Source organism: Theobroma cacao, chromosome 5 (genome assembly GCF_000208745.1).
Source record: "Theobroma cacao cultivar B97-61/B2 chromosome 5, Criollo_cocoa_genome_V2, whole genome shotgun sequence".
In the NCBI taxonomy this organism is placed as follows: domain Eukaryota; kingdom Viridiplantae; phylum Streptophyta; class Magnoliopsida; order Malvales; family Malvaceae; genus Theobroma; species Theobroma cacao.
This window is the reverse complement of record NC_030854.1, coordinates 28,803,226-28,819,433: the sequence shown is the minus strand read 5'-3', so window position 1 is coordinate 28,819,433 and position 16,208 is coordinate 28,803,226. Positions and strand designations below refer to the sequence as shown.

Here is a 16,208-nt window from a genome sequence, read left to right as displayed (position 1 = left end):
ACTTGCTTCCTACCCCCCCCCCCCCCCCCCCACAAAAAAAAAAAGAGAGGATAAATTTGGTTTGTAAAAATGTGATGGAAATTAAATTTAAACTATTTTTTATCTAACTTGAAATATATTTATTGAACCAATTATTGCTAAATTTATATATTTTCTAATTACTTTTATCTATTTTGTTTACATTTAATAATATAACACAAGATTAAAAAGATTAAATATGTATTAGTCCTATGAATTTAGAAAATTGTATTAAGAAACTAAAAAACCTTTTTTATAATATATATTTAAGAGAATTTGAAATTTTATTTATTTATGTAACTGTGTCATTTGCATTAGGCGCCCATGATAGCATCACCTTTGAAATTTATGGCTTGTAATGTTGCTTTTCATATAATCCTGATAAATGTCCAAAGAAATTCCTTTTCGATATTGTTGTCAATGGTGTAAATGAACCAAATTATTTGTGAGCTACTCGAGCTTGATTGGATGAATATTCTTAATTAGACTCGTTCATTGTAAGTTAAACGCAAGCTCCAATTATTCAAAAAACGAGTCAAGTCAAATTTGAATTTTGTGATAGTATTAGACTTGAGTGGTTTATGCACTTTATGAATTTTTTATTTTTATTTTTAATTTTATATACATATATAAACAAAATAAAATATTTATTTATATATTTAACGTTTCATTGTATTAAGATGGATGATTTTCTTGAGAAATCTTCGTATTGCACTCATTTTTTTGCTTAAAAAAAAGGGGTTTCATTTGAATTTTTATTTCATAATCAAATTTTAATCGAGTTTTAAATTTTTTATATAAATTAATAATAATCAAGCTTAATCGGATCGATTTAAAGTAAGTTGATTATTTTTTGAGTTGAGCTCAAACACAAAAATGTAAGGCTCAATCGAGCTTGAGTTACAAATTTTTTAATCAAGCCTGCGACTACACCAGCTTGATTCAACTCAATTATATCCTTAATTATTATTAAAAGATCAATCGATTTTCAATTTATTACAATTTCAAATATTAATTAATATCACCAATTTTTATTGAAGGATATTGGTATATCATTAAATTCAATATCAATTATTCTGTTCCCTTGGCTATAAATCTGTTGAAACACCTTTAAACACTATTGGGAGCCACAATTGAGTTTTACGCCATTTGGGTCTTTCCTTTCAGTACGAAGATAGACTCGTGTAACCAACAAGATTGAATAAGCAACCCCACCAATTGGTTCCATTCTTAAAGTCATTTGACCGTATGAATTAGACCTGCCTGCTCTCATTCTTTAATTTTTACTATTTCTTGAAGAGCATTGAAGCTTCACCAAATTCTATACTACTTTTTTTTTTAATATCTCTTATGTTATATTTATATCCACAGCCAACCTCTTCATTCGAGTTAATTTTCCCCCTTTTATGCATTGATTCACGTTGTTACCTTTTAGTTTTAAGATATATAGAATGATGGTATTATTTTTTTTGGATATAAGATAATATTATTTTCTTATAAGGTTACATTTGCAAGTAAAAATTATAAATATAATTAAATATTTTTTTAACATGCATCATAGTAATAAATATATTCATGAAATGAATTAATAAATAAAACAATCAAATAAAATCAATACAAATTGAGTTGGCGAAATTCATATAACTTTGCTAAGAGTTTGAGACAAAAACAGTAAATATCTCGAAGTTTCATTCAAATAGACAACTAGTAGCAACAATTATTAAATAGTTCATAATTAACTGCAAAAGAAAAATGTTCATAACTAATACAAACTAATTTTTCAAGCACAAAAGGCATATGTAGGTATTATATATATGTATGCATACAATTTCATGTAATATAAGGATGTGGACAATGAAAACAATACAGTCATATACGAAAATCATTTTTATATATGTTATAGCTAGATGGGAATTTTTATTTTGAATAAGATAGCCTAAGTAGGGACTAAGATGGGAAAACTCAATGGGAAACAATTTTGTTCCCGAATGTGGACCACGAGGGGAACCTTTTTTGACCATGCTAAGTCTTTAACTTTTAAACTAGTAAAAATATGTTGAACGTGTAAGAATTGAATTGGATAATACAAATTAATTTCCTTTGTATGTTGATTAATGTCATATAAGGACTAATTGAACATAAACTCTTGGAAAGGGCTATCATAAAACCAAAAATTTTAAACATCTGTGCTATCTCCCTCATAGTTTGACTGTTGACCCTTGTCATTAATTGCTCTAAGAATCCATCACCTAGCTAGGGTATGATAAAGCATATAAAATGGGCTCGGGTGTATTTATTTTATTGCCATTTTTGTATACACAATTTAGTGGTTCTTAAGTCAAGCATTGATTGCAACATTACTTTCTATTAACACTTTCATGATTCATAGTAGTAAACTTCAATTTACACTTACTTTTTGAACTACCCCATTCCAAAGATCATTCTCCGCGTGCAATTGATAGCTTGTTGCTCACTTTCACTCGTTCAGGATCAAGGGAAGCTGCAAAACAGATTTCGAAAACAAGTTTTTAAATTAATGATTTATTTCCCTAAGGCCAAGAAATAAAGCGCATGGATTTGGAAAGAGAAACCTTTTATATTTATTTATTATTATTTCTGTTTACGTGAACCTTGACTTGGTAAAAGATTCTAGTAATGGTGGTAGAGATTTCGAAAGACCTGGCATGATATGAGGGGCCTAGGGATGGTGGTAGCAGGGCGAGTAGCTGAGCCAGTAATGGAAGTTGATGAGAGAGCCCATGGGGGCAGGTGCCCCAAGGCCAACAAGGACAGTCAATTTCTGTAATGATGATCTTCTTCTCTCTGCTGCCTGGGGGGGGCTCCTTGTCAGCTCTCTGAATGTGGTGTGGGGTTTCCTCTTTGCGTCTCAAATCTCAATCCTTTTTATGCAAAGAGTCAGCATCACTATATATCCCCTTCTCCTAGGTCGTTTTGCTCGTTTTTGTTTATTCTTCCCCTCCACTTGCAAATCAACATCCAAAAAGTCATTTCTACTCCTGCAATACTTAAGATGAGAAAACTATTTCTTACTCTAAATATGTGACAGAAAATTATGCAAGCAAATCTGGTTAGCTTTATTTGAACTCAACGAAAGTTGGTTTGAGTGCAGCTTTTCAATATGGATTTGGATGGGTCATTTCATGCCATGAATCATTTATTCAACCTTCAAGATTTTTATCACTCTCATAATCATTTCTCTCTTTCTGATTTTTCTCTTATTTCAGTTACTATTTGATGAAACTGTTCCGAAATATTGTTATCAACATTTATTGTTAATGACTAGTCAAATATTAGTTGGATCATCAGACATCTTGATATATACATATTTCTCTGTGTATCTCACACCTAATTTTCTTTTTAAATGGGAGAAGGGGTACACCAGTTATAGACACTAAAAAACCTGATTAAGAGTTGACTGGATCCTAAATTGTCACTGTCTTCCAGGGTCAAAACTCGTGGCCCATAGCGTAAAACAATCTAGGAGCAGTAAAAGAACTAATGGGAAAGAAAAGTTGAAGATTTCAATCAACAAAAAATAAGAAAAACAAAACAGAAAAGAAGGAATTATCTGTCATTTTGCAATTAAAAGTCTAGCTTATTGGTGATCAAGGAGAATCAATAATATTGTGGTGATGATAATCAAATAAGATCTTGGAATAGTGAGGGATTAATAATTATGGAGTAAGTGCAAATGGTTGAGACTTATATTAGATAAACAACACAATGATTTCTTGCTCATTGTTGCTCATTATAACAATGTCGTAAAGCTCATCACACAAATCATGTTTGGCACTAATATTTTGGACTAATGAGCTGATTAGTTATCTAACAATGAAACCCTACTTCAATCACATTTTGAAACATTGTAAGCCCAACAAATAAGTAAGATCAGTCACTTTTAAGATATAGTCAAATGATAAAAGGAATAAGACATATATATATATATATATATATAATCATAAAATTTTAAAAAGCTAAAACTCTAATTAAATTGAATATATGTATAATCTTCTTTTTCAATTTTATTTTCAATCAGAAAATATATAATTCATAATTTTAATTACTTTTTTAGCTGCTAATAAAAAAGAGAGATAAAAAAAATTAAGATCATTGAAGACTCATAAAAATTTTGAATATAAATTTAGTCAGAAAAGTTAAATTTTGTGTTTATTTATGAATTTATTTAAATTTCGTTTGATTGATACTTTTATTATTAATAAAAAATAATATAAAAATTAAAAAATAAATAACATAAAATTAAAAACAAAAGTATCAACCATACATAACCTCATATGATTTGTTCTATATATTTTGCTTCACTTAATAACTATATATGTCATTCATGTCAAGATAAAATAATTTGATTGTAATTGTAAAATTTATTTATACCTGTAAACTTATAAAAAAAAAAAGTCAAGAGTAAAACATAGGGCTGCTTGTTTGTAAATTGCAAGAATATTAATCTTAGAAGTAGCAATAGAAAGAAATAGGGTATAATGAGGCCATGGTTTGATAGAATGATTTCACATGATTGCATTCTAGCCTAAACCCCAAAAAAGCAATCTAGTTGGACAATAATTGGTTGTTTATATGATTTTTACCCAGATGATGAGAGGAAGAAACGACACAGCTAGGCATGCAACCCCTGGAATGGAAGGATCTTGCATGTTCTCTTCCCAGACATAATCATGAAGCATTTTACCATGCTTTTCTTTCATTTATCATAATCATCACCATTATCATCATCATCATTTCTCATGTCCCATTTCTCTCCCTGGGATGCTGTTTGATGCTGAAAAAGTATGGGACAAAAGACCCTAAAAATACTGCATCTTAGTGAGAAAAATGATGATCATGATGAACATCTTCATCATAGACTTATAATAATTTAACGTTTTTATTGGCTAATCAGTAATCAAATCCATGTGTGAAATTTTCCACTTTCCCCCAGTTTGAAAAATTAATCTCTTGAAAAGTTAATTGTTCCATCCTTCGAGACTCGTGCATACGTGCCTAATTAAAGCTTAAATATTGTCTCAAGGCTTCCCTATTTTGGTTTTTACATGTAAAAATTCCTTTACATAAAAGTATGTTTTTGGACAAAGCTATGTATTCTTAAGGTCCATCCAGGCTCCAGCTCACCCTTGAATCCCTCAGGGCTCAGGCTAGTTTTTTTTATTGTTATATTGGGAATTTCCTCATGTTTCTAACGAGGACATATGGACTACATAAAATTCTCAATTATATGGTTTGGGAAGAGGTTTTTGACCAGTCTATGTTGCAAGTATCCTTTGATTGTTCAGTCCTGGTAGTCTTGATCAAGATATATAAATGATATTTTTAGTCAGACAAATGGTTCCATGCATATATATATATATATATATATATATTTATTTATTTATTTATATAGAGTTTATTCAATGTTGGATCCTGCTCTACTATTTTTTTATGTCATTTTTCAATTGCTTGACTTGAATTAATTCTTGTATTATATGAATAAGTTAACAAGAAGCAGGTTTTCAGTACTCCAAGCCTAACCATTAATTAACATTATCTTTTCCTTCCTGTTATTATTACAATTATTCCGGGCAATATCTAAGTATTGACTGGTCAATTTGATTTTCCAACTATTGATTATGGTTTGAAAGCTTTCTAAAGAGTTTTCAGTTTTCTGTCAACATTGGTTAGCAAATATAACAAAAATACCACGTTTGCCTTTCTTGTTTCTTGCTTGGCTGCTTTAATTTTAATAGGAGGATTGGCAGAGAAGGCATTTGCTAGGAGCTGATAGTTGAGAAACCAAAGAGTTATTTGACCAACATAGTTCATTAAAAATATTTTTTTATAAAAAAGTTGGAATTGATGGGAAACGATTGTATGATCATGAACTAGTTCCTTCTAATACATGTAAAGTCCATTGAGTTAGGATTACGCATTGTATAGTGGAAAGTCTCAACATTTTTTTTTTAATTTTGAACTTAAGAATTTCAAATTAAAAATCGAGAAATAAGTGTATGATGAATTTGATTCATATTATTACCACACATACAGATCATGCTTAGCTCAACCTTACGATGTTTCTCTCTTCTCAGCTACAACTACTTATGATATAACTAAGATGAAGCAGCCTGAAATGAATAATGAATGTTGACTATGTCGACAACAAGCATGAATCAAAGCAAAGCAAAATAAATAAATAAAAATTCACAAGTAAATGTGAGTTGGGTTTTAAAAGTGATGATGGGGAATGTTGACCATTGAAACTATGGATGCCTTGAAACATACTCTCTCGTGTGCTCGATCATTCTCTTTGTATCCAACAATCATTAATTTCCATCCCCTTTTTCCAGCTTTTGATTCTGTTGTCCATTATTATGATTATTATTATTATTATGATCATCATCATCGGCATCATAGCCATCATCATAATTCAACCAGTCATGCTCATAATCTTCCTTGAATTTTTGAGACCAGAAAACATGTTATCCCCATTTTGCATTGCGCCACCGGCCTGTTTTGCCATTGGGGTGGCCGCACATAATAATCCTGTTTCTCTTCTTTTTGTTGTATCATTTTTTCAGAGCTATATTGCTCTCTTCGGTCTGCTCGGCATCTATTAGGCTTGAGATCCTCTCCATTATTTTCGATCAATTTGATTGGAGCAATATAATTATCATAGTCTCGTCGGTTTCTTCTTTAATCACACCATGATTTCCATTAACTTGTGTATAAAAAGATAGAATCATGGCTAGTATCATTTAGGAATTTTTAATCCGAATTAATGAAATTGTATTTTGACCATTTAAAATAAATTCAGATGGTGACATCATTATTTAGGGTTCAAAGCAATTTTCATTTGACTAAAAGTGTAGGTAGAGTGAAAATGAAGATTTTAGACAGTAATTGTGTTTGATTAATCCAACACCAGAAAGGAAGTATCTATTCTATTCACCACAATGTTTGGTAAGAGAAAAGGAGGAAGGAAGTGAAGGAAGCCGAAGGTTAATAGAAAAATTTACAATTATTCTTTCTTTTCAAATTTAATCATTTTAAATCAGACGAAAAATATTCTTTTTATTTATAATTTTACTCTATTTTTATTTTTCATACCAAATATAGGGAAGAAAAAACAACTTTCCTTCATTCCTAACTAATTATTTCTCCACGTAAACTACCTTTTTGGATAACTTTCTTTTTGATATATGCTTTTGAGTCAATTGGATTGGTTAAGGAATATATATCGTCATTTAATGTATACTTAATGGTATAACTATATGTGATAAAGGTTTTCTTTCATATTAGTGCAATAATAAGAAGTTATTAAGTATTAATTGGGTAAAACCCATAGAACATAAAAGCCTTGTGAGTGAATTGTAAAACTGTTACAATTATGAGATTATTACGTATCAGAGCTATGTTCCTAAATTGTTTTTGGTCATTATATTGTCAAGACAGGACATTAACAATACTCAAAGACTAGTACATGTTCAGCCTCTTTACTTGAAAAGTAAGCAATCGATCTCATAAATTGAAGTATATGTAATACTTAAAGATAACATGTGAGTGCTTGTTGAAGAACAAGTTTATCGAACATGACCTGCTATGAGAATTTCATTTAGTGTTTCACTAAAGTATTTATGGAATATGTTTTCATGTGATAGTCGTGTAACTAGTCCTTGGACTAGAGATATTAGGTCATCTTGTATAACGAATGACATACTTAATTTCACCTCTTTGGGCCTGGAGGCGACTAAATGCCTAAATAGGATGTTTTTGGATATATCATGAAGCATACAAAGGTAAAATGAATGGTCAAGAGAGGATTCATTACCCCAAGTAATATGAAGGGATGTATCTCACTTGTTCTTAATTATAAATTAACTTGTGTAAAGACTTTGGTCAAAGTATGATGAATTTAAGAAAAGTTGGTTTCCTAAATTTGTAAGGTTAGTTCTGAATTATGAGAATTAATATGGAATGTTATAAGTAGGTATTGAGTCATGCTTTATTACATATCTTAGATATTTGATGAAAAGATCATGTTGTATTGAGAGGCTTATCACTAAAAGGTTTTTGTCAAATTCTTTAATTGACTTTCTAACATTTCAGTGGTCTTGATATGCTGCTAGATATAGTTCATGATTTATAAATATAAATCAATTATTAAATTGATATTTGATTATGATTTATATTTATTGTCAACATATTAGAAATTTAATAGGTCACACTCATTAAGTGGCATAATTGAGATTAAATAAGGATAATTAATGAAGTTAAACTTAATTGAAACAAACCAAAATAAAGTGGAAAAATTAATTAAGTTCATAAGGAGTTAATTGAATAAAAATACAAATATTTTATTTAAGATTACAATTTAGTTTGGTTATACAAATATGTTATGTTAGCTAATTAAAACTCTAAGCCTTTTGTCCTTCCTAGCCTTTTCATAAAAATAAGAAAAGAAAAATAGTTTTCTTTGTCTAACAGAAATAAGATTTGGGAAGAACTTTTAGTCTTTTTATTTTTGAAACAAAACTTGCTACCACAGGTAAAATCTTACCTTCGATAAGATCTTATTTGGCCATTGTGTGAATTACTATTAAAAATCAAACACTTGAGTGGCTGAAGATTTGACAAATCTAGAAACAAATATTTCAAATGTCAGATTTTAGACTATCTTATTCTTCTTTCGGGTTAATTGCTTCATCACAAGTGTTTTTGGGTTTAATTGGTTTTTGATTACGATATCTAGAACAATATTTGTAACTCTTAAACTTATAAATTTTATAATTAATATGAAAATTACGTGAAAAAAACACAAATATTGATATTGTAGTATTCAATTATTTTTCTGATTAAATGTATTTTTTATTTTTCAACTGCATTATACTTTAATTTTTCATTATTTTCATGTTTGAACATGAAACTGAATCCTAACACTTTGTCCCTTTTTTTTTTTCACTTTTATTTAATTTTTACTATAGTAAATCTAATAAAGAAATAATATTGCTTGAATTGCAGATGAAGACAGTATAATTTTAACTCCGTCTTAAGTCAATACTTTTACGTCCAAGTTAAACTTTAAAAAGAAAAAGAAGAATAAATAAGACTAGTTATTTCTCCTTCACGCCTTGCCTAACAAATCAACGTTTGTAAGAAGTTGAGGCTATAAACAGTTTATCGGATTATGAAACCCAAATGGAATAGTAAACTTTAGTTTTAGCACTTGGGATTTATTCCTTTGTTGATATATGTATTGGGAATAGGGAATTCAAACTGAAAGTTTCTTGTAAGAAGAAGGGGTATGGCTAGAACCAAGGAAATGGCTGAAGAGATTTGTGTTGTTTCTGTGGGTACATTCTGTATTCTGCTTTTGTAAAATAGGATAGGGAAAAACCTAAGAAAAATGTTAAAGCTAGCTATTGAAAGCTGAAGGAAGGATCATAATTTTGCGGCCCAAATTCATAAGCTAACCCAACACCAGATTTTGGCAAATGGGAGCAGTACTACCACTGGGCTGCAACTGTGACAATTCATTTTCTGACAAGCTGGACAATTAAACCCAGCCCCAATGTCCAAAAATTCTTCCATTTCTATCAACTTCTCCACCAAAACGGGGAAGAATGAAGAGAATGATCTAATGGTAGGGGAGCACATGTATAATGTATCCTTATTTAAACAGCCAGATTCAGTTCCCTTCTCTCTTTAAATACTATAAAGAGAAAATGATCTAATATATGCAGGTTTTTTCTGGTTTAGTGGGTGGGAGGAGTGGTGGATTATCCCAACAAATTTCCAGATACTATGATTTATGTCAGGATTGAGAGAAAAAGAAACTTCCTAATTGGCAATTGGCATTAGTGGAGATAAATGACCTTAAAACAAATTGACAACAACACATCCATCCTAGGATAGATAAGAAATTAAATTTCAGGGGTGATGAAAATAATAGCTTTAGCAAATTTTCCATACAAAATAAAGATTTAGAAGATAAGAAGAAGAAGAAGAAGAAGAAGAAGAAGAAGAAGACATCTGAAAGCAAAGATAATCAGATATATGAGGCTTGCATGGTTATGTACAGCGAGAGTAAAGATGGGTCTACTAGCTCCGTGTACAAATCTGTTTTGCCATACCATATCAAGGACGGAACCTTAGGAAAAGATGATAACATTTCAATTCACATAATGCCAGCACAAATCTATTTGGAATCTTTATGATCACCTTCGTCGAAATCATAAATGTTGAAGCCGAATTCTTTGTAAGGTGAAAGCAATATAAATGGAATGCAGTTAAGACTATTCTTGAGCAGTTCCAGGACATGAGATTCGACAAAAATCTTTCTAGTTCCTAGTTCAGTCGTCTCCTTCTATGTGCACGAGAGTCACCACTATCAACATCTGAAACCCTTGAAGCATCGTTTCTTCTTCTAGAAGAGGAAGCTGAAAGTGATACCACAGAGTCTATTTCGACAGCAGTGTCCATTTGACTCTCCGGGTTTATTACAGCAGCAATGCTTGAGAAAGAATCTCTATCATCAACTGCTGGTGGCTGCTCCTGATTTCTTCCCACTGGGTTGCTTCGAAAATATGCCTCAACTATCCTTTCTGCTGAACTCAGTGCAGATGTCAGAGAAGTTATTCTTGATGTCCTTCGAATTTGTGATTGTCTTTGAAGATACAAAGAATGAACCCGGGAGGACATAACCTCATTACCAGTTGTGCTGCTAGGTGTCAAGTCCACATCATCAAGGGACACACCAGTATTTTGCTCTCCCCGCAATCCTCGAGATGTCAAAATCCTGTTAAGGATGGAATTAGCTCTTTCTGTAGTTTCCCGCGCACCATTGGCCTCCTGTGGTGGAGTCAGGTCACGGGTCAAATCAAATCTGCTTCCAAGACGGCGAATCATCTCCTCCACTGGGAGATTTAAAGCAGTCCTTTGAATAGTTTGCCTCAAACTGTCCACCCGCCGTGCACTGGGCCGAGAAGGGATTTTAAGACCTGAGTCCTCTTCCGGCTCATGGGTAATGTTCGCCCGACCATAAATTGGGGTCAGAGTTTTAGCAGTCACCTCTCCTTTGCAGACAGGACATTCCCTTGCATCTGAATGCACATGTAACCATCGATAGAGGCAAGACCAACAAAACAAGTGTCCACAACAAGTTACAACAGGTTCCCGAGCCAAATCCAGGCATATGTTACAATCAAAAAAGCTCCCATCATTGCTAACACCCTTCTCAATATCATCCTTTTTTTCTGAAGCCTCATCTTCCAAAAATCCATTGGTATTTTCACATGCTTTGGGTACATCACTCGTTCTTTCCTCAGCAGCAACACTGCCCTCACCTGCCTGTAACGTGCTCACATTGCCTGAATTCCCCATAAATTGATCCAATTCCACAGAGAGGTTCTGAGTCGCAGTAGGAATTTCAACCTGCTGCCATCTCCACCGCCTACGCCTAACAGCTTCTCTAATCCTATCAAACGGGTTATCAACCAAATCATCCCAATTCAAGCTTTCATTCGACACTGATCCTGACCCTGTCTCAGGAGCTGGACCCAGATTCAAATCAAGGTTCATTGTATCAGTTGTTTCCTCAGCCATGACAAATGCTCCAAAAACAACCCTTCTTTTCAACCCAGGAAAACCCTCTTTATAACCTTCACAAGTTTAAGGTACCCAGATATAAAAACCTTAAATATAACCTAAAATTAAGGAAACCAATATCACAGAATCATAAAATTAAACAAAACCAAATCATCAAATCCTCAATTTTACCCAAAAAACCAATAAAAACCCAAATCCACAAACCCTTCCCTCATCACAAGTTTATCAAAACCAAAAAGTAAACCCTAATTTCACCACAAATATCAAGAAACCCAGATCTAAAACCCAAATCCACAACCTCTCAAATTGGAAGAAACCTAACTTTAGGTCATCAAGATGCTGACTTTAAAGACAACAACAAATAAATATGGAAAATTTCTAGTAAAAATGAGGCTTACAGAAGAACAAGAAAGACCTGGGTTTTACAGCTGACGATCTTGACCATCAACAAACTCGGAGCTTTTTAAGAGCTCTGGTCACTGAGTTGGATGGTGGGAGCAGTTTCTGAGTTGAGTTGGCTCAAGTTGACTCGCCATGGATTGTTATCTTGTTGGGTCAGTCAGCTTTCATCTGTTTAGTGAGAAGATTGGGAAAATAAATTAAAAAGAGAGAAAAATTTATACGAGTGAGGGAAATTGTTAGAAAGTTGAAGCCTCCAAGGAAGGAGAGAGAGAGAACGAGGGAGGATTCTGTGTATTTGTGCTTGTTTGTAATCTATGATTGGGTTTTTGATCAACGGTAATGGAGAATAGACTGAATTCGATGAAGACGTGGCAAAATTCTAGGTGGGTTGATGGGAGATTATAAGTTGTCAAATTTGTATCCTATCGCATTCCAGCGGACATTACAGCAGTGCATGGACTAAGATTTTTCTTCTTAATTTACAAAGATTTATATAATCTCATTTATGCTTTTAAATAATTTTTACTATTATTTTGTCCTTTGTTGGATATCATTGTGGCATTAAAAAATTGCATTTACAATTTTAACCACTTTTAAGTCTTTAACTAAACAAAAACCATGTTAAGATTATATTTAGAGTGAAGTGTCTCACATTGTAATTATATACTCTCTCAAATTTTATTTTATTATTTGAATTCCACAGATATTAAGAAAAAAATTTTGATTGTAATATTTCGCATTAATATATATATATATATATATATATATATATATTCAATGCTATTTAATATTAAAAGTAATATAAAAATTATGACAAATAAAAAAATTATATGTTTAAAAATGAAAAAAAGAATTTCATATTTTGAGACATTCATGAAAAAAAAAAAAAAAACCAAGAGAATGTGATAAAAGGAACTACTAGCTAGCTAATTGGCCATTGATTTGATGATGGAAAGTGTATATTGATGCTTTCTTCCCATGTTAGCCTAGCTGTTGTGCTTAATAAGAATGGTTGCATACATTTATATAAGTTTCTAGTAATTATTTATAATTACAATGATAACTATATATTTCTGGGTCTAATTTGGGAATTGGGGGTAGGGAAGATTTATTTTTCCTACATGTCAAAATCTGTTGTCTCTTAACTGATTGATTAGTATATATTTGTCAGAACTTATTCTCTATTAAATGTGGTTTTAATTTTTATTTGGAAACTACGATTGAGCCTTTGTTTACAATCCAAATTCCAATGATAAAGGTTAATTTGCGATCGAATTTTAATATGGTATTCATTATCAAGTTAAAACGAATTCCATTTTCATTTGATACTAACACATTATTATGTACCTTAATCTGACTTCAACTGCACATAGGCTTGGATATGAATCAACGATTTTCCATGCACAGTTATGTTTTATTTGTCCAATGCTGAGTCAGTTCTTCATCTTATGTTCATTTTTCTTACAGATGGATTTGATTTGAACGAACGGCTACTGAGAAGATGATGTCTTGGCCGCATTTTGATGATAAATTGGACAAGACTGATTGATAATTTGACATCGGATATAGATTTTTTCCCTACTTTCTGAGCCAATACGTAGAAAGGATAGAACCAACAGTTGCCAGGTGCCTGGTCATTCATACAATAATTTCATTAATATTTCTTCACCGATTTATTTCTTACAGGCACATTTGGTGACAGGTGATCCACATCCAGATCAAACTTCACTGAATACAAACATGGTAGGATCCCATTATCTTGTGATTTCAGTTTTGATTCTTTATAAAATCCATTTTCCTTTTTTTTGTTAAAACATAGCTTGAAATTGATTTCTAATTAGCTAGCAGATTCTATATATTGATCATGGAGGTTAATTAACTTCCATTAACCTTCTTACAGTCTGCTCTGATCTCTCCACTGCTTCCTGTTAATGGACTGATGTTCCCCATATTAATCATTGACTGAGCAAAGCTTTGAAAGAAGGCAGTTTGGTTACCGCTGAAGGTGTTGACAATGGAGATTGTGGGAGCACCAGCTGTTGAAAACAACTCTTGGTCTGATTGGAGAAGGCCCTGATTGTTTTGTAGGTTGGTAAAATAGTTGCTGTCAAAAGTATCAGGGGTCGTGGGATCAAGATTTGCGACGTTGAATCCGCTCCCGGACTGCGGACAGATTTGTCGGAGGGTAGTCAAGTATGATGAATCGAGTGTTGGGTCAGGGTTGCCTGTTCCGCTGAAATTGTATAGCCTGTTGCTGAATAATCTGCACTGAGCACGTCCAAAAGTATGTGCACCTACATAATCACCGATGGGGAAAGAGTGACAATCAGGATAATGTTCCTTTCACTCTCGAATTTAAGATCAGAGAATGAAAGAACGTGGTAGTTTCCTATTATAAATTTTTGGAAGATAAGGAAGGGATGGGACGGGAGACTAAAGAGATAATGAGAATAAAAATGTCAGTATATCCTATAAAGCAAGTAATACTGGAAGATTTAAATAGTTACCAGATAATGCAACAAGATCATTAGTATTTAGCCCGACTGCAGAGAACTTGGAAGTAATGTTGCTTAAGCCTTCAAAGGGTGAGGGAATGGAGGAATTAGCTCCAGCCTGGTTTGCTGTCAAACTGTCCCTTCTCCCAAGTAGTACGCTCCATGAAGGACCTCCTTGCTTCAAGCACAAAGGATACTTTTGTGAGCTAGATAGGCTATCTGTTTCATGGCTTAATATCCATTTATTACTTTAATTATTTGAGAAAACTTTGCACGTTTTTATTAATTTGTCCACAATTGAAGAAAGAGATAGTTAACAACAAGAATGGGCTCTTTTGGGTTACCAAAGAAACAGAAGATTCAGCAGCAAGGGCCAGAACATCAGCACAAGAGACAATGCCAGGACAAGAATTTTCAAGAGCAGTTTTGATGTTATCAACAACGTTAAAGCCTCGAGTGGAGTTGGTATTTGGAGCAGCCTCCTTCTCGCTCTGTATGTTGGCGCTGTTGTCTAACAAGATTGAAGCATCACATCCCTGTGATATATAAATGAAATCAACATTTAAGTAAAATCCAAAAAGGAGAATCAAACAACAATAAACCTTCGGATGAGACAGATATGCAAATAGTCTTTTGGAGATTGAATTTACATCGACAAAGCAATCATGGAAATGGAGTCGGATGAGGCTGGCGCCAATCCGAATATCAGATTGCAGAGCCTGCTGAATAACGCTGCGGACGATGCTAGATGCATTGGGGCATGTGGTAGCATAAAATGTGGCACTCAATTGTGCTTTTGACTGATAAACCAAAAATGTCAGCAAAATGGTTGACAAGATGAAGGAAGAATTGGCAATGGAAGAGGACATATTGTGGTTTCCTCCCTGGAACTGGTTTTCTTAGTCTGTGAATGCATGACTTACATCTAGCCATTATATATAGAAAACTTTCACGCGTCAATCTACTTCATTTTCATATCGCTTATTGCATAAGGATTTGTAATTGAAAGTTTGATTTGGTCATCGATTTCCTTTTCTCTCATGGGTCCATTCGTTCTTTCTCTCTCTTTTCCACTCACTTTTGCGTGTACGAACTCACATAATTAAAAAATTTAGAGTTTTTAATTAACACTTAAGTATTTATGAATTCAATTTTTATCAAAGATCAAATGAAAAGAAATAACGTAATCAATAAAAAATTACACACGTATATATAGATATGTACACGTATTTTATAACATTGACAATCTTAATAGAATATGTGAATCTTTGTTTACATTTAATTAAATTTTTATCGATTAAGTCTCAAGAGAATTTAAAAAATTGGCCTAAAAGTCAATAATAGTTGGTACTACAAAAAATCAAAATTAAAGGCTTTCTCTGAAAATTATTCAATCTATGTATGTCTGAGAAAGTATGAGAACTAGGCATATTTAGCATTATAATGCTCCATTGAATCCACCAATCACGGCATGGATTTGGTAAAGTTTCTCATAAGATTGAACTTTTTGTCACTTCGGAGGGCTCTGAAACCCGGAAACTTGACTTCAACATGATACAACAACGGTAAAACGTAAGCATCTTGCTTTTTCGCCAAACAAAAGTTTATTGCCTCAGTTACTCTAATATGTAAAACAAAATGTTCCTGGCCAGGATTGTCAAGATT

The 16,208-nt window shown here is 32.5% G+C and overlaps 2 protein-coding genes across 3 annotated transcripts; both read right to left on the bottom strand.

Moving 5' to 3' along the window:
• Positions 10,067-12,314, bottom strand: LOC18599129 (breast cancer type 1 susceptibility protein homolog). Of its 2 annotated transcripts, none has more exons than XM_007028957.2 (2): positions 12,045-12,314; positions 10,067-11,699 (listed from the first exon to the last, which is right to left on the bottom strand). In XM_007028957.2, the coding sequence occupies exon 2, from the start codon at positions 11,641-11,643 to the stop codon at positions 10,387-10,389; it is 1,257 nt and encodes a 418-aa protein (XP_007029019.2). In that variant the 5' UTR covers positions 11,644-11,699; positions 12,045-12,314; the 3' UTR covers positions 10,067-10,386. The 2 variants fall into 2 exon arrangements, with proteins under 2 accessions (XP_007029019.2, XP_007029018.2); XM_007028956.2 differs by having other exon boundaries at positions 12,062-12,313.
• On the bottom strand, positions 13,658-15,455 carry LOC18599128 (peroxidase A2). The gene is made up of 4 exons (XM_007028955.2): positions 15,194-15,455; positions 14,888-15,079; positions 14,556-14,721; positions 13,658-14,342 (listed from the first exon to the last, which is right to left on the bottom strand). Exons 1-4 carry the CDS (start codon positions 15,410-15,412, stop codon positions 13,924-13,926), a joined length of 996 nt encoding a protein of 331 aa, XP_007029017.2. The 5' UTR covers positions 15,413-15,455; the 3' UTR covers positions 13,658-13,923.